This window comes from Anas platyrhynchos, chromosome Z (assembly GCF_047663525.1).
Source record: "Anas platyrhynchos isolate ZD024472 breed Pekin duck chromosome Z, IASCAAS_PekinDuck_T2T, whole genome shotgun sequence".
Taxonomy (NCBI): domain Eukaryota; kingdom Metazoa; phylum Chordata; class Aves; order Anseriformes; family Anatidae; genus Anas; species Anas platyrhynchos.
In genome coordinates this window covers 28,101,176-28,122,691 of record NC_092621.1, presented here as the reverse complement: position 1 = coordinate 28,122,691, position 21,516 = coordinate 28,101,176, and the positions used below count along the sequence as shown (strand labels likewise).

At 38.4% G+C, this 21,516-nt stretch overlaps 1 protein-coding gene across 1 annotated transcript in view; it reads left to right on the top strand.

Annotated features, from left to right (window-relative positions):
- Positions 1–59: 59 nt before the first annotated feature.
- PGM5 (phosphoglucomutase 5) overlaps positions 60–21,516 on the top strand; it is an 84,284-nt gene continuing 62,827 nt past the window's right edge. Inside the window, exons 1-6 of the mRNA XM_027446247.3 lie at positions 60–435; positions 8,191–8,353; positions 11,076–11,222; positions 13,633–13,758; positions 16,181–16,371; positions 17,278–17,432. Of these exons, the coding sequence (XP_027302048.1) occupies positions 175–435; positions 8,191–8,353; positions 11,076–11,222; positions 13,633–13,758; positions 16,181–16,371; positions 17,278–17,432 (1,043 nt within the window). The 5' untranslated portion in view covers positions 60–174. The remainder of the gene's footprint in view (positions 436–8,190; positions 8,354–11,075; positions 11,223–13,632; positions 13,759–16,180; positions 16,372–17,277; positions 17,433–21,516) is intronic.

Below are 21,516 nucleotides of genomic sequence, written 5' to 3'. Positions count from 1 at the left end.
CCGGCGGCAGAGGTGCCGCGGGGGCCCCGAGCCCGCCTCCGCCCCGGGGGGCCGGCCGTGAGGGAGCCCGACCCCGCGGCCGCCCGGGGGAGCGGCACCAGCCCGGCCGCCAGAGGCTGCCGCTCGCCAGCCGAGCCACAGCCGGGCGGGCGGCGGCGGCGGCGGGGCGCCGGCATGGAGAGGACCCCGATCCCGGTGCTGACCGTGCAGACGGCGCCCTACGAGGACCAGCGGCCGACGGGCGGCGGGGGGCTGCGGCGCCCCACGGGGCTGTTCGAGAGCCAGCGCAACTACCTGCCCAACTTCGTGCAGAGCCTCCTCTCCTCCGTCGACCTCCGCGACCGCCAGGGCTGCACCATGGTGGTGGGCAGCGACGGCAGGTACTTCAGCCGGGCGGCCATCGAGATCGTCGTCCAGATGGCGGCGGCCAACGGGGTAAGAACAGCGAGCCTCTCTCTGCGCCGAGGGCTCGGGCTCGGCGCCGTCCAGCCCCGGGCTGTGCCGGCCCCTAAGGCTGCGGTGCCCCCGGGTGTAGCCGAGGGGTCCCTGAGAGCCCCGGGGGGCGGCCTCGCCCCGCACGGGAGCAGGAGAAGGCGTCTGACCCCGCGGCAGGGGAATGCGGCGGGATTGGAAATAGACTTGTGTGGGAAACGGAGGTGTCAGGCGTGGGCTCGCGGTCTTCTAGAGACATAGCGGGAAAATGTTGCCGAAACGGGAGAAATTCAGCACCTTGGGTGCATCTTAGGAAAAAATGTTCTTCACTGTTCACCTACTGAACAAATTATGAAATGCGAGAAGACAACAGTGGCAGGTAACTCTAATCGGATGGGTTGCAGCTTTTTTTGTTCAGTTTTGAAAATAAAAAGTAGTAAGAGAACCGATATCTTCTGATAGCATAGCACACACTTGTGTGTCAATTTGTACGTATTTGTACTTATTTCCAGCTTTCCAGCTGGAAATATCAGCTTAAATAAGCTCAAAGTTTTCACTTCAAAGCAGAGTTAAACTGCTGTCTCTTTGTTAGGATGGCCAATCTCATTCTTCAGGTCAGGGAAAAGAAGAAATACAATTCTATTGCAATTTTGTTAGTGAATTGATTTTTGATTTTATTTTTAATTACCCCAAAGTTCTTTATATTTAGTCCAGTTTCACAACCCGAAGGTCTTCCAACTTCAAATTTCCATGCGTCTGAATTTTCCCTTCTCATTACTGTCAAGTGCGATCTGTGTGGCGTAGCCAGCCTGGTGCAAAAAATAAGCACTTTTAATTTTTCCCTAAATCATGGTCTTGCCAGTGCGATGCTACCAAACACACCCCAAGCAGCACCTGAGGTTTTAGGGAGCCTGGCTGCCTAGCGTATCAGGTGCCTTTGTAAGCTTGCTGTTCACGCAGGGCTTGGCACGGGACAGAGCCTCAGTGGCACCGGGCGTGAGGAAGGCTCTCAGGGCACCCGCCGGGGTATGTGGCACTGGGAGCGAGCACTGGCTGTGGGGAGCAGCAGGGTGCCGCAGCTTGATGCTGGGAGGCCCAGAGGAGCCCTTTCCCCTGGCCCCTCTCCCAGCTGGCTCAGCGAGGGAAGCCGCTGGAGCTGTCTGCTGACAGGGCAGGGTAAAGCGCAGTGAAAGCTAAAGTGGCAGCCCTGCAGCGAGAGCTGCTTTGCCGGTCCTGAGGTCGTGCGTGTCCCTTGTGCGGACAGTGCGAGTTAGGGCTGCAAGGTGACCACAAGGACTGAAGTGCTGAGGGAGGCAAGAAGTTGAGGGCTTAGGAGAGCAGGGGGTTCTCAGCCAGACTGTGCTGTATTCCAGACTCCTTCTTGGCTAATTTTCCTGTCAGCTTGCCTCCTTCCAACTTGTGTCACATTCCCCATTCCCCTGCAGATTAAGCCTTTTTGACCTCAGGAGGTTTCCAGTTTGACAGATCGCTGGCACTTCGCTGTAATAGTACTTCCTCTTTTCTTAAGTTACTGCAACTTTCTTGGAAACAGTTTCTCCTGACTGTTTTCTGAAGCCAAGAAACAAAGTTTTTGTGCTCAACAGTTCCCACAAATATGTGAATTAAAGCATGATACTCTTACTAATGATACAGTCTTTAGAGATTCAGGAGGCTGGTTGGTGGGGTGACACTGACACTGAAAAGTCTTCCTCTTTCTGTGTGCTCCATCCCCTCTCTGCCAACCCCACCTTGTACACCCTCTTCCTTGTCTCTACAGCACACTGTAAGTGCATAAGCCTCACTTTTTTTTTTTTCTTTTTTAGATTTCTTTTCCTCAGTGAATACTAATTGCACATTTTATTCTTTGACCGTTAAAATGTGACAGCTGGGAAATTATCTGAACCTCCCTTAAATGTATTGTTCAGTGCTGTGCTGTATAACGGGAGGGAGAGAGGGGGAATACTCCTGAGGGCAAATATCCTTCCCTTTGGGTGAAGTGAAATGTCACTAAAAGGAGCATGGCCAATATCACAAGGGGAAAAAAAGTGAGCTGGCATAGACAGGATGATACGAAATGTGTGGAAGCCTTGAAGCTGTGCTTAAAACCTTTACCTGCAGCTGAATTCCAGCAGGGTGATGGCCAAATAGTGCTCAGAAACTGAACCTGAGTCTCTGTCCTGCAGGACATGTACTGAGTCGTATGGTTAGTTGTGCCTGCTGAGTATAAAAATAAAGGGGATTTTCTATTATCAACTGTAAATGTATTGCCCTTTAGAGTCACTAGGTTCCCCTTGTTCTAATTCGGTGACTCACCCCGCATTCTCCCTGTGTTAGTGGCCGAGCACAGTTGGCATTGGCCCCAGGACAAGGAATGAGCTGAGGCCCCCTGCCCAGTCAGCTGCCACTGCTTGCCCTGCCTTCCTGTCATCGGTGGGCCCTCCCACTCACACCCTCCAAGTTGGGGTTGCAGGTATACACTCCACAGCTGCAGCTTGTTGGCAACAGCTACAGGGTGGTCCGTGCCATGCAACTGTAGTCTGCACACAGTTCACTGCATCTTTCTGTTCAGAAAAATGGGTATAGACTAGCTGGAAGCGGTCACCCGTTGATGGAGTGCATGGATGGGTTTGCAGCAAACTCATTTAGGTAAGGGCCTGCACGTCACCGGAGCATGGGGGAGTATAAAGAAAGCCAGACAGGTCCTGTCCTATTCCAGGCTGCAGTAGCCACTTTTGCAAAGTGAGATTGTAGGAGAATATCTGAGGTTCTTTCTTCGTTTTCACCCTTGTCCTGTCAGTAGCAGTATCTGTGTATCTTATCAGAAAGAATTGAGGCAGAAAACTCCATGATGTGTAACACTGCTCCACTACAAATTCAATGCAAATATTCCATTAGACCCATCAACTGCATGTGCACTTTATTTTTGGTGCAAAACTTAGGATAAATTTAAATACAAAACAATTATGTCAGGGTCTGATCAGAAGCAGATGAACTGATGATCATAATTTGTCTATGGAGTCATAGCAACATCGCAGAGAAATCACAGAGTACTGCTAATAACGCTGTGAAGGTTTGAAGTGGCAAAGAATTTTCCAGTTGTCTTTATAATATCATGTTGTTTGTATTTCCCATGGTCTTCCGTGCAAATCTTGCCTTTCCTCCCTGCACCTGTATGACTGACATATTTGCTTCTTTGTTGAGCCTGGCAGTCAGTTATCACTGAGATACCATAGTGAAAGATAGGACAGCATTGCCCCATGCTGTTCAGGATATAATCTACTCTCTTATATTCTTTCAAGTTTAATTGACTGCGGCATGTGAGGGAGAGATTACTGGAAACAAAATAATAAAAAAGCATTAAGTGACTCCATGTTGATTTACTGAATTGTCTGCAAATGCACAGCTGCACATGGTGATATTGCATAAAAATGTTCCTGTACAGTACTTGTTAGGGTGACTATTCTTGTGGCCATTTGAGTTTGCTGAGGATCATGGTCTTTGTTGCTGCTGTTGCTACTAAAAGCAGAGTGACAAAATAGAATGTGGTGTGGGGCACAGTATTAGAAGAGCCATTACATGCCTGTGATCTTGTAGCCATGCAAGTTTTTGAATTCCAAAGATAGTATTTCCCTGCTATGAAACTGTCCAAGATTTTCAGAAGGATATTACTGGAACTTTAATTGTGAATCAGTATACAGACACTATTTCATTTCTGTTCTAGCCCAGCTTGTGTGAAGTCTGTAAATCTGAGAGTCCATTACTTAAAATTCATTAGATGTCAGTTTAATATTTGATTCAGAGACAAAATGAACAGCAACTGGGCCAAGAGTGGATGAGGCTGTGCATTCCTGCCACCAAAATGAAGAGAAGAGAGGAAGATGTGTACACTTACAAGGAGTGTCTTCAGGAAATTTCACAGAAACACTGAAGACATTCATATAGACTGAAGCTCTTTGCAACAGTCATCACAAAAAAAATATCTGTGTACTATAACATATAATTTCACTTTCATCTTTAAATGACAATCCTAAATATTACAGTATTTTTACAGTATGGAATTCAGTCTAATGAATAACATTTCTAATTTGAATACGCACAATAACATTGTGACAAATGCTGAAGGAAAAGCAAAGTAGTCCTGTTCATATTAATTTGTGGCATACAGAAAAATGAGAGAGTTTCTGTTGAACAGGAAAAAATGGAGATACAGTGAAGAGAGAGTGCCAGGTAATTTGTGCATTCTGAATACTCTACATATTTTGCTTACTTCAAAACAGTAGTTTCTGTGTGCTTGAAAGCACAAATCTAAACCTTGCCTAGAAGTACAGAAGAATTCATGATATACCCTATTTTCAAATATAAATGTATTTGTACTTGAATACCTCAAGATGGATTCAGCTCTGTTGTTTTCAAACATTTTTCAAAATATAATTCTTGTCCTTTTGCTTCCCCATATACAATTCTGTTCTAAGAGTTGGCACCCATTTCTGACAGCTGTATTTGGAAGATTGAGTCATTGCTCTAGTGTTCTACATGCTTCATAGTTTAAAAAAGGGACAGAAAATGTTCAAAACATTTTTTTTTCTTTCAATATTTATTTTCATTATGCTTTCCTTCTCATAATAAATGTACTGGTATAGGCTGGAAGAATGTTTGTTAAAGCCTGTTAACTAATGTTCTGTGTTTTTTCTAAAGCTTCGGTACAATTGGCAAAAATGGTTAAATGACAGTACTAACACAGCAATCTTGCAAGAAATGACATCTTGTCCAAAAGCTGCTTCATGGACTGAAAAGAACCCATAAAAGGACACTTTCAAATTCAAAGTAATTTGAAAAAAATCTGTATTTCTCTTTCAAATTACTTACATGGCACTGGTATAAATAAAACAGTAAGTGATGTGGCTAATTGAAAGTTTTCTTTCTTGAGCTTTATTTTGAAAGTGCCTCAAGGCATGTGCTTGAGCTGCTAGTTATTTCAGTGCCCCTCCTGGAGGAGTTTTGAAGGTGTTTTACCCTATGTGTTTTCTGAGGCTGACTCTTCAAAAGTCAGCCCACAACAACTAGAAACACTTCTGCTTTATAAAAAAGAGTCTTCCTTGTTCCACAACATTTCTGCAGTAACAAGTAGCATTGTATAGAAAGTATTTTAGAAGTGGTTCAGTATTCAAAACAGTTGAATAAAGGAAATGCAAATGTAACACTGGGAGATTTAAAGTAGTTGTAAGAGATGGTAATAACATTATATGCATGCTAAGTTGTCTAATCAGTAAGAGAGATACCAGTTTTGTTCTGTAATCAGTGAAATAACGTTTAATCAGCCACTTCACTACGCCTGGGGATAGAAGCAGAAGAAAGATACCTTTATTGTTGCTCCTAAGATCTGTAAATTGTGATAAATTGAGAGATTGACAAATACATGTACTGTAAATTGCTGTTTAGTTTTACCTTCAGGGAGAAGCATGAGTGGGAAGGCCGGAGAGCCAGAGAGCCAGAAAGCAATACGGAGTCTGCCAGGAGCAAATGCTGTCACAGTGCACTAGCATAACATTTAGTCTGTTCTCCAGGGAAAGCTAATCACTACTGTGTTTTGTTCTTTTTCCACAAATAATCATATGTTGGCCTCAGGTTCTGCAAATAGGAAGACAGTATTGTTCTTAATCATTCAGTCTTAGGCTAATGAAACCATATTATGAGTCTTGAATAAGATATAAAATTGTTCAATACCACTGAACTGAGCAGAAATGAGGTTCAGCCATCTGGTACGTGTGTTAACCATGTGTATGCTCCACCCTGACCAATTGACCATGGCGATGGAATAATGAATTAGAAAAAAATATCTATTGAAACACAAAATGTGGATTTTGTTATTTGGATAATTTTTCCCCCACAGCATACATGTTTCCCTGGAAAATATTGTAATTAAAGTAGGATAATGAGAAACCATATTTTTTGGTTTCTTACATTTATTTCTTATCGTTTCCTTCATAATTGCCCCTACTGGGGATAAAAAAAGGCAGTGAGACAAAACATTATCCTAGCAGTAGCAACAGTAAATCAAATGAACCCTGAAGGTTTTCAATTAACTTTACTTATGATTTAGATAGCTTTCCTGTTTTCTAGCAAAAAGAACCAAAAGCATCAACATTATCTGCAAAAACTGTGAAAAGATATCAGGGTGGATAAACACATAATCCTAACATCAGATCTTGAGATAGAAATCTCAGTTAACAGTACATGTTGTTCTGAATATGTATTTTTTCATATTTGAAAACAGGTCTTGTCATTCTCAGTTGAAGAGAAATAGCTAACCGTAGTTCTGTGTTTTGTGAGAGTTAGAAAAAACAACAACTTATTTTTCATTTAGAAGCTGATTGTTTCAATTTGGAAGTCTTTCTTAATTATTAAAATGGTTAACAGTAACAGGCTTAATAAATTATCTATCCTTTGCTTTCCTGAAATTACTTGGAATCCCACCTGTAAGTAACTGTTAAAGGTCTCAAACAAATGCTGGACCCAGAAGAAGATCATCTATGTAAGGAACAGATCTTTCTACAGAGGAGTCAGGTAGTGACATCTCATGTGCCGTTGCTTTTCCACACAGACTGTAAAGCCATCAAATCTCCCTTAAAGTAGAACAAGAAATCTGAGGTTGAACTCCCTGTTTTTAGGTAGTGAATATGAAGGATTTGGAATTCTCCCTCTTTCCCTCCTTCTTTCCCCCCTTTCTGTTTTTAACCTTCCTGAACTGTTACAGAATAGTTTTTTTTTTTTTTGTTTGTTTTGTTTTGTTTTGTTTCAGTAAGGCTATAAAAATATTTTGTAGTATCTTCTTAAGCTCTATATAGAGCTGCCTCAGATCTCATCTTTCATATTAACCTTCCCCTCTCATCAATGTTTTTTTACTTGTCTGTTTCACTGGAACTAGAACCTTTTCATATTTCTTTGTAAGTAAATTTCTGGTCGGCTCCTAGTTTATTTATGTTGAGTTGAAACTGTAGTATGTGTAGGTGATGAAGGCAAGGTTTTGAAATTGGAACCACACAGTAGGGCTACACATAATACCAAACACATTGAGTCAGTGTTTAATAACACCACCTGAAAGCATTTTTTTTTTTAGTTTAAGAATGGTGAGAACTTCTGCTCAGCTCTGCCCTCGGAAATGCAGCCTGTTCATCTGGAAAGAGTAAATAATGACTGAAGAAGAAATAGTATTTTCTATGGGGCAGGACATCTAAGGGTATTTGGGTTACAGAGATGTGATTTAGAGATTACAAGTTTTAGTATGTTCAGTGTTTGTGATTGCACTGGAAGGCTCCTCCATGAAAGGCAAGTTGCTTGCTGTTCTCTCTTAGCTTGTTGAAGCTCCAGCCCTGCACACACTGTATCCACACAGTCAGCCCTAAACTATAATGATATTTGAAGGTCTTTGCTGATTCATGGAGGTATCTTGAAAAGTCTGATAGCAGGATTGTGCCCTGGTACTGTGCTTGGAAGCTTTGCAAATCACTGTTGTGCCTATGCTCATGCTTGCTGCACTGGGGCTACAAGATACAGTGTTTGTTCACGCTCCAGAGTAGCATCCAACCAACCTGTGTATGTGTTTTTTTCTGCAAGAGAATAGGTTCCATAGCAGGAATTTAAATTTCCATCTTAGCCAGTGTATACATCTATACTGTGTGTGTATATTGTGTGTGTTTGCTTATTACTGTACAAGAATTTAGTACCATTCAGAATATTTTAACTTCTTTTTTCACCTAGATTGGCAGATTGGTTATTGGGCAGAATGGTATCTTATCCACACCTGCTGTTTCATGTATTATTCGAAAGATCAAAGCAGCTGGAGGTATTATTCTAACAGCTAGCCACAGTCCTGGGGGACCTGGAGGAGAATTTGGAGTCAAGTTTGAGGTTGCTAATGGAGGTGGGTCTTCTTTTATTAATGTGTTTACCACATTGCATCTCAGTTTGATGAAACTACAGTCCAACTGATTTTAACTGTGAGTGCTTTTGGTTATTCTGTTAGAACTATAAGGAACACTTTTTTTTTTTTTTTTTTTTTCCTCATGGGTAGGAGTGTCTTTGTTAGCATGCGTATGTACAATAAGTATTAAGCATTCATTAAAGTCCTTGCAATATTGGTAAGATTTCTACAATGGAGGTTTACTGTCACATTTTTATTACATGTTACTTAGTCTGCCAGTCCATTGTAGCAATTTTCTTCCTTTTATAAAGATGCCTTTGAAGGAACTTTGTTTTGCTTGTATTTCTGTATTGCTTGTCTTGGCATTTACTTTAAAACTTTTAATTTCAGAAGTGCTGTAAGCAGCAAAACTTACATGTCTTACATAGAAGAAAGAACTTCTCACGTTTACCCAGAAAATAACTGCATTTATCAAAGGAGAGTTGTACCACTTCAGTTAACTTGTTTAACACTATTGTTAAATAGTTAACATTTCACTCTTGAATAATTTAATTTGTATATACAACTGAAGTCTCATTTTCTGAAATCTGCAAGTTGACACATGTAGTTATGTTACACATTGTATATGTTTTATGTTGTAGATCTGTGCACACCCATAAAACATCACAGTGACAATTGCTGATACCATGTATAATTCATAAACGTAGAGTGCGTTCCTTTTGAAAATCTCAAAGTGCCCTTAAAATAATGTTTTCTTGCCTATTTTGAAGCTGGGAAGACTTGACAAGGGGATACTTCTCCCTTGTATGTTGTTTGACTGAAAAACATGCATAGTTAAACCAGTGGGATTTTATAAACAGAACAGGCTTGAATCCTAGAGAGATTAAAGGGACTATGTAAGGGCAGGCAGTGAGCAAGCCAGGGGCAGAGCATGAACACACCAGAACCAAACTGTTAAATGCTTTAGCACTCTGTGAACTTCAAAATACCATGTACCACCTAAAATCTGTTTGATAAGTAAGTAGCAGTTGGTGGGGCATTTTTTGTGGTGTATTTTGCCTTTTTAAAGAAAATTCAAACAGGCTATTAAACTTTAAATGTAAACCTTTATAAGTATATAAATATATATACCTGTATATATACCTCAAGCACAGGTCACAGGGTTCAATTATTTATGATAATCTGCGAGGACAAAATGAAAAATAGTTGGTTTAAGTTGCCATTGAGAAAATATGGGTTAAGCACCAGGCAAGACTTTTTGTCTCAGAGAATAGTTGAGCACCACAACAAGCTCCTAGGGGAGGCTACTGTTTCTCAGTGTTCTCATGCAGTCTATTTTGCAGATCCTGGCTAGGCAAACAGGCTTATTTCTGTAGTTGTAGGAGAGAATGCAGAGCAATACTATGGGATTGCCTTAGCTGGAAATATTACTAGATGAAATATCCATTCATCGAGAATGATCTAGAGCGAATTAAACCTGTCCTCACCCTATGGGTAGGTTTGGAATAGACCAATAAGAAGTCATTTTCTAAGCCAAGTTAAGAGTTAACTGACTGTTATTTGTATTGCCCTGGCCTATCTGATGTATTGGATCTGAGATGTGGCAAGGCAATTAATGTGGCAAAACTGCATTGAATACAGCAGCATTGCTAGAGGAGGTGGGAATTTTGTGGTGAAAAGACTGAGACATTGGATCAGGAGAGAGTGAACATAAGAGAGAATATAGGAAGTCATTTTCATGGTGAAAGTGTAGGAGAAGAAGAGTCAGATAAGCCAGAATGGTCTTTTGTTGTAACTTTGACTGAAATCTTGCTTTACATGCACCATAATTTATATGGTAATAAATTTTTCAAACCTGTAATTTTTATCAGATTGTCAGTAAATTTTGTAAAATATAGTCAATCTTCAGGATTTGGTAATAAAAGTGTTGCACGAGTAAGATGTGATTTCTGTTTTTCAATTACCTACCTGTAGCAGGTCAGAATTGCTTGTCAAGCGATTAAGTTATTTTGAATTCTAACAAAGATACATGTATATTTCATTAAGCCATTGGAGGAAAGCTGCAAGAAAATAACACTGTTAATCTGGTAAAGTATTCATTAATGATAATCTATGCCTAATGAAATTAAGTGGAGTCTCCTTCTCTGGAGATATTCAAGAGCCATCTGGATGCCTACCTGTGCAACCTGCTATAGGGAACATACCTTGGCAGGGGGGTTGGACCCGATGATCTCTGGAAGTCTGTTCCAACCCCTACAATTCTGTGATTCTGTGAAGTATAACATGAAACTACCTTAGCTTCACAGGTGTGCATTTACAAAAAGCCCTACAAAATAACAGAAACTGCTTCTGGCAGTTTGTCCATTAATGTATACGTTGAGATTTGTTGTAGAAAAAAAAAAGTCAAAATCTTTGAGCAATAAAGCCAAGGGAAGTTGTCTGTAATTGTTTTTCCCTGGGTAATTATTGACTTAAGTAAGCTTTATTAATGCATTGAGTGAGATTATATTGTATTTCCTTTTTTTTTTTTTTTTTTTTAGATGTGTTATATGTGTTATAGTGTAAGAAAAGACCGCATTTTACTACAATGTTCTTTTTTGTGGCTTATTCTTCAATAATGCTGATACAATATTGAATCTATTTTTAATGTAGTACATTTTTTTTTTGGTAAATCTTAAGATTTGAAGAAAAAGAAAAAATAACACATTTTCTTTTCTTACAGGACCTGCTCCAGATGCAGTTTCAGACAAAATTTATCAAATCAGCAAAACCTTGGAGGAATATACCATTTGTCCTGATCTCAGAGTTGATTTATCTCGCTTAGGAAGACAGGAGTTTGATCTGGAGAACAAATTCAAACCTTTCCGAGGTATAGACATAGGCTTTTATGCATGCTACATTTGTTTATTCTAGATACTGCAGTTGCTGCAGAATGCTTATTGGTAACTATTTAAACAAATCTTAATTTCTTCAGAATGCTTTACTACTACCAGTTCTCAAAATATTAAGCAGTACAGGTAAGTGTTGCATTTATTTTGCACGCAAGGGAGCTGAGGCATGGACTGCAAGTGCGTTGGGACTTACCATTTAGTCAAATACCTTTGCGGCATATATGTGCTAGTGGTTAAACTAGCTAACTAGTGGTTAAACACAAAGCACATTTTTGGGCTAGGAATAATTTGCTCATGTAAATCTTATTGGCAGAACAGTTCATGAGAATCTTACTTTACTCATTCTTCGCTCATGCTTCCTTTCTGAAAAGTTGTGAGATGCAGAAGGAGTAACTTAAAATGTGAAGTAACATGAAGCACATGTTTAATTTTAAGCATATTAATAATTTTATGCCTATGTTTAATTTAAAATGAGATAACACTGCCATTTTGTTCTGAATGAGTCAAAAGCAAAGGAAGAGCTCCAGAAGAGGAATATTCCAAATAGTGTAAAACTTCTGTGTGGCCTTGGGAACTATTCCTCATTCTTGATGGTCTAGAATTAAAGCCACTTGCTTTTCCAGAAAACATTTTCAAAGGGAAAGTACATTTTGATAGATGAAGTTTGTGATTTAAATACAAATTTTAAATTATTATTTTTATTGTTTGTTTCTGTTGTCCTTTAAAATAACATGTTCTTTTTGGCTTCTATGCCAAACAAAAAGCAAAGAAAATTCATCTCTTAACACCACTCCAGAGTCATATTAGATTGCTAAATTTTGATTTTCCAGTATTTTAGTCTCTCCAAATTGTATTTTTCAAAATGAAAATTAAAAGAAACACACTACAAAATACATGACAAGTAGCATAAAAATAGATTAAAAATAACTTTAATTTATTGAATTTTCTTCTGAGGAAAAATTGTTTCCCAATCATCTCTCCCCAGAATGCATCATTCTGGGACAATATAGCTGCCAGAGAACCCTCCTGCAATTGGCCTACAGGTACATGAATAAATAAAATTTACACAGGTTTGAATGCAAAATCAAATTGCAGAAAGAATGAAAATAATTTAAGAAGTATTTTAAGATTTTATCTGATATATTTCAAACTTCTCATTACTCAGTTGTATGACCTAACTCCTGCAAATCAAGGCTACAGAGGTGTTGAAACTACTGAGAATAAGTCAGTTGGATTTGGCAGGAACGAAAATAATTTTTAGATTTTAAACTTACATGTACTTTACCTTAACATGTGTAAGCAGTTCCATGAATTTGAGGCATTTGTTCATTTGTGTGAAGCTTAGATCCTACATATGCTTTATTAGGAGCAGGGCTAAGAAGGTATACAAAACTGTCTTTTAGTGGATTTTTGAGAATGTAACTTTATACCACAGAATTGACCCTTTTTCAAATAGGCTTTACAGATTACTTTTCAGCCTTGGGAACTTTTTTTTTTTTTTTTTTTGATTCGTTTCTCAGTTCAAGTGTATTTTCCTAATCTATTCTAAGCTTTTTTCTTAGGCACAAAAATATCTGTGTCATTTTCATGTTACGCTGAAGAAGAGCAGTGGGGTGAGGTCAGTGTTTCTGAGGAAAACTGGCTGATATTCTAAGTAATAATTTAACTTGTAACTAAATTATTTCAAGATATTCATTTAACCAGATAAAAAGGCATTTGTATAACATATGCTTTTTAATTTAATTAGGAAAAGTAATATGTTCCAAGATGACTGAAAAGCATGGCTTTTGACAGGTGCTTGATAACTGCTTTGATTATGACAGACTTACTTTCATTAATTCATTTTAGTTTGATCTGTTTTACATCTGACAGAACTAGAAAAATTGTATCTCTGTGCCTTTATGAATTCACAATTCAGATTAGCAAGACCCTAGCAAAAAAACAGATGTTGTGTTTGAACCTACCTTTCCCGAATCAGTAAGATATAAAATGCAAAAGTATAGTAGTGAATTGGCAACAATCTGGAGACAGATTTTCTAGGTGCCAAAAAAATGAGAAGAATAGGCTGTATGTCTCTCCTGATAGGGTGATACAGATACTGCTGTCAGACAATAGAAACTGTGACTTTATATCCACACAGACAGCTCCCGTCTTCTGCAGTCCTTTAGCAGGTAAAGCTGCTAAACTGTGCAAGGCTTAAAGCCTGATGGAAGCCACACTGAAATCAGTACAAATCTTTTACTTTGCCTCTGTGGACTTCAGAGCAAATCTATATTATATAGAGGTTGCACGCTCCAATTGTTGTTCAGGTGCATGGGTTGTGAAACGGTTCTGGGAGATGTGTTCCCGTATGTGAATTGTACAGTTTTTTAACCTTATTTTTTCCAGTGGAAATTGTTGATTCTGTGGATATCTACCTCAATCTCCTCCGAAATATATTTGACTTCAATGCAATCAGAAATTTGCTGACTGGACCCAACCAGATTAAAATAAGGATTGATGCCATGAATGGAGGTATGAATTTAAGTTACTGTCACAACAAAACTGTGAGTACACTGCAGTGGTTTGCCAATAAAGGTACAGTGTATAATAGTCAGTCTTTTTAGAAAAACAACTTGAGGTAATAAGACAGGATTTGAGCATTAGGCTAGTAACAAAGGCAATCTTAGCAACTGGTTAGGCTCCTTACTAGGTGAGGAGGTAGATATTTCTTGATAAGAATTAAAGGCATATGTATCCAATAATACATATATATATATATGTATAATATATATGTATATGTATATATGTATATATATATTTTTTTTTCTCTGCATTTGGAAGCAAGCAGGATGAGCTAATCTTGCTATGAAAGGGTGATAAAGTATTTACAGTGTATAGTTACCAAGGATGTTGCAGGACAGTCTCTACTGTCCTGCAGGTAAATGGCATAAAATTATTTAAACATGAACAAATTGAATCCAAGAGCCCTCAGAGAGTTGGCTGAGCAATAAGGAATGGAATGCTTTGTGTCATATACATTTTTGGAGAGAATGTTATTGAAATAGTTTGTAGAGCTCTGATGCCCACATCTATTATAGAGTACTGAAAAATGCAAATGGTGTCCAAAAAGATGCATGATCTGGCTAAGGGTTAGAAAAACTGATTAATCGTAAGAAATTTAAAGGACGAAGTTTGTTCACTTTGATTACAAGGTTGTAAGGTAATAAGAACTTATGACTTTGTATTGTGTTGGAGAAGTAGCCGTACTATAAATACACTGTACACATGCAGTAGCATATACAAGAAGTTTGTGCAACAGAGAGGTTTTTTTTTTTTCTCATTTTTGTTCAGCAAAATCATGACTCTTTCCAAATACCAAGAAGAATCAACAGTAGAAATCTGAGGCCAAACAAATTCAATTTGAAATGTAGCACACATGTTTATGGGTTATGGTGGTTAATCACTGGAATCAAAGGAGTTGGGATTTGTCATTTTTGGTGGCAACTCATCAATACTCCTTCCTGCATGAAGTGCATTAGCCAAAAGTGAAACACCAACCATAATAGAGTTACAAACTATAAGAGAGTTAGTTACAAACTAAAAGCTAGTTACAAACTAGCTCTTCAACTCTGGAATATGCTTTTATGCATGTAGAGATTGGTAGTTTAACATTGGCATAGAAAAGGATAATCTATCATGAGTCTACTCTTGATAAGAACCTGAATCATCATCATTTATAGTATGTTTATGGAACTGGCATCTAAATTTTCTTGAACAGAAATTTCTTGCAATAATGTGTGTCATGTGTGGAGAAAGAGGAAGCAAGAGCAAATGAGCAAACAGTCGCTTGTGTTTTTTTTTTACCTCTGTGTGACCTGTTCACACTTGCAGCAGGAATGCAGAGAGCTCAGTCAGTTGTTAGTGTCTGTTCAGCCATTGAATGCTCTAGTGTAGATTTCAGACACAACTAACATTACAGTTTCTCCACAGAAGAAAAGATTTAATTGTGGGATGGACTAATGTTTCACAATTTTTTGATAATGACTGCATTTCAAGGTGCATGTGTGTTTAGGTTCACTTTATTTCTGGGCTGAAATGATAGACATTTACTATTAAAGGTTATAAAATATTCCTTTTAGATATTTAAGATGAAGACTCATGGGTTGAAGAATGTAAATTTATATGCTTTTGTTCAGTAAGTAAAATTAGGATGGGTAAGTCCTACTAGGGAATTAAGAAAAGACATGAGATTTTAATGTGGAATGTAGGAGAAATAAAAAGCTGTTCCAAAATGAAACTCAGTGTTGCTTTTGGATAGTCCACAGTATTACATATACTAATTATGATATAATCTCATGAACTGGGGTCTTATTTGGCTATATAGTAAAAATAGAGGAGTTATTTTGTAGTTAGTTGAAAGAAAACTTTCATTTATTATCTACATGAGAGTAGAATAAATGTGGTAGAATTCATTGGTGGACAAGTCTGTTGTAATTTCAATTAGAATTAGAAAACTTTGAGAAGCTTATTCCCCATTTGTATTCCCCTATTGTTTGCTTTCTTTGCTAGTATATTTGTTAATTTGTTACTTGCATTCTGGAACACCCCAAATAGCATCTCATTTTTATTTTAGTAAGGAATGCCCCTAAATGTATACGATAATTTCTTTCCCTAGTAATAGCTAAATAAAACTTTGATCTTTCACTCTTCAGTAGATTACTTTCTCACTTCCACTAGTGGGGCAGTGTGTTTTTGATGCTGACTTGCCAATTGATCATTTACTGTGGGGATGATCACATACTTTTATATGAAATAATAGTTTGTCTTCTGTTGGTAAGACAGATGTATAGAGTTGCTGAAAGTATGTTTTGTATGAAGTCTCCATGGTACTGTGAAAAATTTAAATGTCAAGCATATGCGCTTGTGATTGCATGGCAGATTTCTGTTTTTACAGTTATGGGACCGTATGTGAGAAGAATCCTGTGTGATGAATTAGGAGCTCCTGCAAATTCTGCCATAAACTGTGTTCCTCTGGAGGATTTTGGTGGACAGCGTCCTGATCCCAATTTAACATATGCAACTGCCTTGCTGGAGGCTATGAGAGGTGGAGAGTATGGATTTGGAGCTGCTTTTGATGCTGATGGAGTAAGTATTTTAATCCATTTGGAGGTTTCACTGAAGTTGTTGTTTTATCTGGGGTCAGATATGGGACATGTAAGTGTAATTTATTTGCTTTTCAGTAAGTCCTCAAAATGGAGTGATGATACCTACAAGCAAAGATTATAGTATTTGTACTCATAAATCAGACACATATAGGGTAATTTGGCCCTGCAGATGTTTGCAAACTGAACAGGATGTGAGTCCAGAATGAGAATTCTTTATTTTTTTTTTATTTTTTTTATTTTTTTTCTGTATTAGTGTAAAACTTCCCCGGGTGGGAAAAGGCAGCATATACAGATAATATTGACTAGTCACAGTTAAGTAGTAACTAAGTAACTAAATGAAGCCAGTTTTGGTTAACATCGCAAACTGAAGATTTTTTAGCTAAATAAAGCACTTAATCCTAATCTTGTTTGTTTTATTTTTTTTTAATGTCATATAATCAGCCTACCAACAAAGTGTTACAGAGAGCTTTCTGACCTGACAGGATGTAGGAATGATGAAAAGGCTGTGAAGAACAGAAGCTGTTATTTGTTGTTCTTATACACAAAATCCCCTCCTACTCCCTGTATAGTGCATGACATTGGCAGAAAGATTCTCCTACACAAGAATTCCCTGGCAGGAACAGATCTGCTAAAATATCATATAGGAGGCTGATGCTAGGGACTGATTTGGAACTTTTGTTTGTAGGGCTTGAGAGAATTATGGTGTGATAGTGAAATTATAAAGCTTTCAGGACAATGTCAATAAATTATTCTGCCCAAACAGGGGTCCAGGTAACCCAAAGCCTGTTCCTTTTTTACTGTATCTACAGTGGATCTAAGAGAAGAGATTATCTTTCCCCAAAACGTAAGATTTAAGACACTCTTTTGTATCTCTTGTCTTCTTCAGGACCGCTACATGATCCTTGGCCAAAATGGTTTCTTTGTTAACGCATCTGATTCGTTGGCAATTATTGCTGCCAATCTGTCTTGCATTCCATACTTCTGTCAGATGGGTGTCCGAGGATTTGGTAGGAGCATGCCCACCAGCACAGCCCTGGACAAGTAAGACAAAACATCCATCTCTATCACCTTGGTCATTTCATTAGTTATCTCTCTGTTTTGTATTATATAGCAATACCAAAATTATTAACTCTTTTGATTAGAGCATCTAATTTTCACAACCTTGATGTGCTTGATTGTTTTAACTAATTTCAAGGATGTCTTGATCTTACCTAGACTTGGATGAAGAAAGTTTAATACAATGTGAAAAGGAACTAAGTCGGTAAAACCTTTCTGAAAGTATGAACACTGAGTAGTAATTCATTTTCCAAATAACTTCACTGTTTTTCATAATAATAATGGTTTACAGCCTAATCAAGGCCAGTTGAAAGTATACTTAAGCTACTTCTGGTAAGGCCAATCTGCTCCAAAAAAACCTGCTGAAGATGCATCCTATGTTAGCAGCTGGATTTTAAACAAGTCTCATGCAGGCCTAAATTTTCTATAAATCTCCTCCTAAGAGGATTAAGCTAAATGTTATTGCCTTAGATTTTCCGTGTGTAAAGTGTTCACAGTGATAACTGTGTCTCAGTATTAATCTGGCTGCATAGCTTTACTAACAGATTGATCTGTTGCTCCTATTACATTTGTCTACATCAGGAAACAGTCATTTTAAAATTAAATGTAACTTACATGAAGAGATTGATCACTGTTTGAAAAGCAAGAATATTAGGGTGCTTCCATATTTGGAAAATTTTGAAAATTTACTAAATTGAAAGGTTCATATAAGGCTTCATATAATGATTGTCTGAATCTTCAAGGAAATATTCCTTACTTGTAGGTGGATGGTCTGTTTTAAGAAAATACCATTAGGATGGGGTTTGCTGTATTTTACCTTATCCATTTAGCAATCTGAAAATCTCAATTTTTAAGTGAAAGCTACTATTATATTAAGATACTACATGAAATAAATAGAGGTTCATTTTGGTTCTACAACCCAGAGTATGTACATTCTTGGAAGACTTGAAGACTCTGTGACTTTTAAATATGTTTGTCTTTCTTCTTAAAGCTGGTAAGTACGTCAGAAAGTATGAATGTACTGAAGTCCCCTTCAATAACACTGTGACTACTTGACATATGTTCTTGACAATGTTTATTTGACCTTCTGGAGTACAGATTGTATCCTAGTCATTACTGCCTTTTTTAGTTCGATGGAACTAAGTCTTATTATTAAATAAAACTGAGCAATTGATAATGATGGGAGGATGTAAATATTGTCCTAGTCATTCTTAGAAATATTTATTATATTATAATGATGTTTGCTGCTTGTATCCAGGACACTTTTGTTTTTTTCTCATTTGTTTTGAGGTTGTCTGTGTTTTCCTGAGGATCTACAAGCTGCATCTTTTCAAAGATGGTTACTTTTGTTTTGTGACTCTTCATACTCTTCATTTAGATTCATGACAATCCAAAATACCTGAATTATAAAGTTTCTTTAATAATGCCATAATGATATCCAGATATTCACATGCTTTGGTGGCCAAAGTTCTATAAGTTGCTTAACTTCCATGTGCCAGTGCTGAACTCAGCCCTTGAAGAGCCCAGCAGCCCAGCTTAGTCATGAAATCGCACACAGTAGATAATCTTAAGCAAGTCACTTTTTCTATATATGGGCTGGCTACGTGTATTGACATACAATAAGAAATATTATAAATACCTTCCTCAAAGGTCAGCTAGAAGAATTATTGAACCACCATGCCTTCCAGGATTCCTGTTGGAGCCCACCTTAAGGAACTGCTTAACATCCAGGAAAGATTGTTGTCTATAAGAGCTATTTTCCCAAAAAATTGTAGAATGTCATTGTCTGAAATCCAGTATATTGCCTAAAGGAGTTTCATGTTGAATTGGATTCCGATTTCATATATCTCTATACATAAGGGACAGTTTTACTGGTGCCAGTGAAATCTCTGTATGGGACAATGGATATAAAATAAAATGCTTAAAGCATTCATGATTCCATTCTCATGGACTAAAAAGCTAACTTACAAGAAAATGTATATTTTGTGAGTTGTACTTTTGAAGGACAAGAATATGTTCCCACTGCACTGAGGCAAAAAGAAAAAAGCAAGACCAAGCAGTTCCATGTAGAATTAGCACACTAGTATAGTGTTTAGTATTAGAAACCTGAACGCTCCACAAAAGAAAGGCAAATCCTTTCTCTTCAAGATTATGACAGCTGATAACAGACAGCATGTTGTTTAGTGTGAGTGACACTACCATCTCTGTTTTCTGCTGCGTATCTCATCTCTGATATAATTAAGTCAATGTGGAAAATATTTTGTGTTCTCAGTAGAACATTCAGAAAAGAAAATATAACACTGCTTCTTTAAATTCTGGAGTAGGTTTCAAGTTGCTACTTACTTGTGCATGCTTTTAATCTATTGTTTTTTTTTGTTTGTTTGTTTCTTGATCCTTTTTATTCCTTTTTGATAAGACTGTCTTCTGTGCTCCAGGGACAATTGTCATAGAAGTCCATTCTATGTCTGCCCATACAGCTCATGCTGCAACCATGGACTGGAAAGAAACCACTGAAAATTAAGTGTACTGTGAATATTAATCCTGACAGAAAAGAAGGAAGTAATCATGGCATAATTGAGGCTGGAAAGGATGCCTAGACATCCTTTAGTTTAATACCCCCGTTCAAATCAGGATCAACTAGAGTGCGTTGCTAAGAGCCATGTCCACTGGGCTTTGAGTGCCCCTGAGAATAAGAGACTCTGCAGCCTTTCTGGACAACCTCTTCCTCTGTCTCACCACTCTTACATTAAACATTTATTTTTTGTACTGAAACAAAATTTCCTGTATTTCCGTTTGTGCCCATTGACTCCTGTCCTGTCACAAGGCACCACTAGAAGAGGCTGTCTCCATCTTCTTTCCTCCCTTTCATCAGGTGTTTATGCACATTGGTAAGATTCCCTCCTGAACCTTCTCTCCTCAAGGTTTAAAAATTCCATTTCTCTCAGCCTCTCCTAGTATGACAAAAGCTCCAATTCCATAGATTTCTTTGTGGCCCTTTGCTAGAACCACTCTAGTACGTCTGTATTTTTCTTGTCCTGGAGAGCCCAGAAGTGGAGACAGGATCACAAATCCTGCTGCACCAGTACTAAGTAGTGAGGAAGACTCACTTGATCTGCTGGCAGTGCTTTTTCTAACGCTGTCCAGCATGTTATTGGTCTTCTTTGACACAAAGGCTTATTGCTGGTATGTGGTCAAGTTATCATCCAATAGGACCCCAGGTTCTTTTCTGCAGAGTTGCTTTTCAGCTCTTTGGCCCCCAGTATGTACTGGAGTGCCTGAGATTATTCCTGCCCTTGTACAGGGTTTGGCATTGCCCTGTGTTGACCCTTATGGGGTTCCTGTTTGCCAGTATCTCAAGCCTGTTAAGGTCCCTTGGAGTGGCTGCATAGCCACCTGGTATATTATCCACTCCGAGTGTTGTATCATCTGCAGACTTGTGGAGGGTACACTCTACCCAGTTGTCCAGGTCATAAATAAAGCCATGATATAGACCCCTGGGGGACACCCCTTGGTCTTCAGATGGAATTTGTGCTGCTGATCACATCTGCTTGAGCTTTTTTTTTTCTGCCAGTTTTCAATCTACTTCACTATCAAGTTATCTGCTGTGTGTTTCATCATTTTGTCTATGAAGATATTAAGGGAGAGAGAGTTGAAAGCCTTGCTGAAGTCTATGTAGACAAAATCTGCTATTCTTCCCTCATCCAGTGAGCTAGTCACCTAACTGTAGAAGGCTAACAGATTGGTTAGGCATGATTTCCTCTTTATAAATTTGTGTTGATTACTTGCAGTCACCTTCTTGTCCTTCATAGGTTTGGAAGTGATTTCCAGACTAGGTACTCCATCTGCTTTCCAGGGATTAAGGTGAGGCTGACTGGTCTGTACTTCTCTAGATCATTTTTGTTGCTCCTCTTGAACCTAGGATTGATATTTTCTTACTTTCTGTCCACCGAAGGCTCCCCCAGTTGCCACGACCTTTTGAATATAACTGAGAGTAGCTTGTCAATGACATTGGCCGGCTCTCTCAGGATCTGAGGTCTCATGTACTTGTGCATGTCTTGTTTAAATGTTC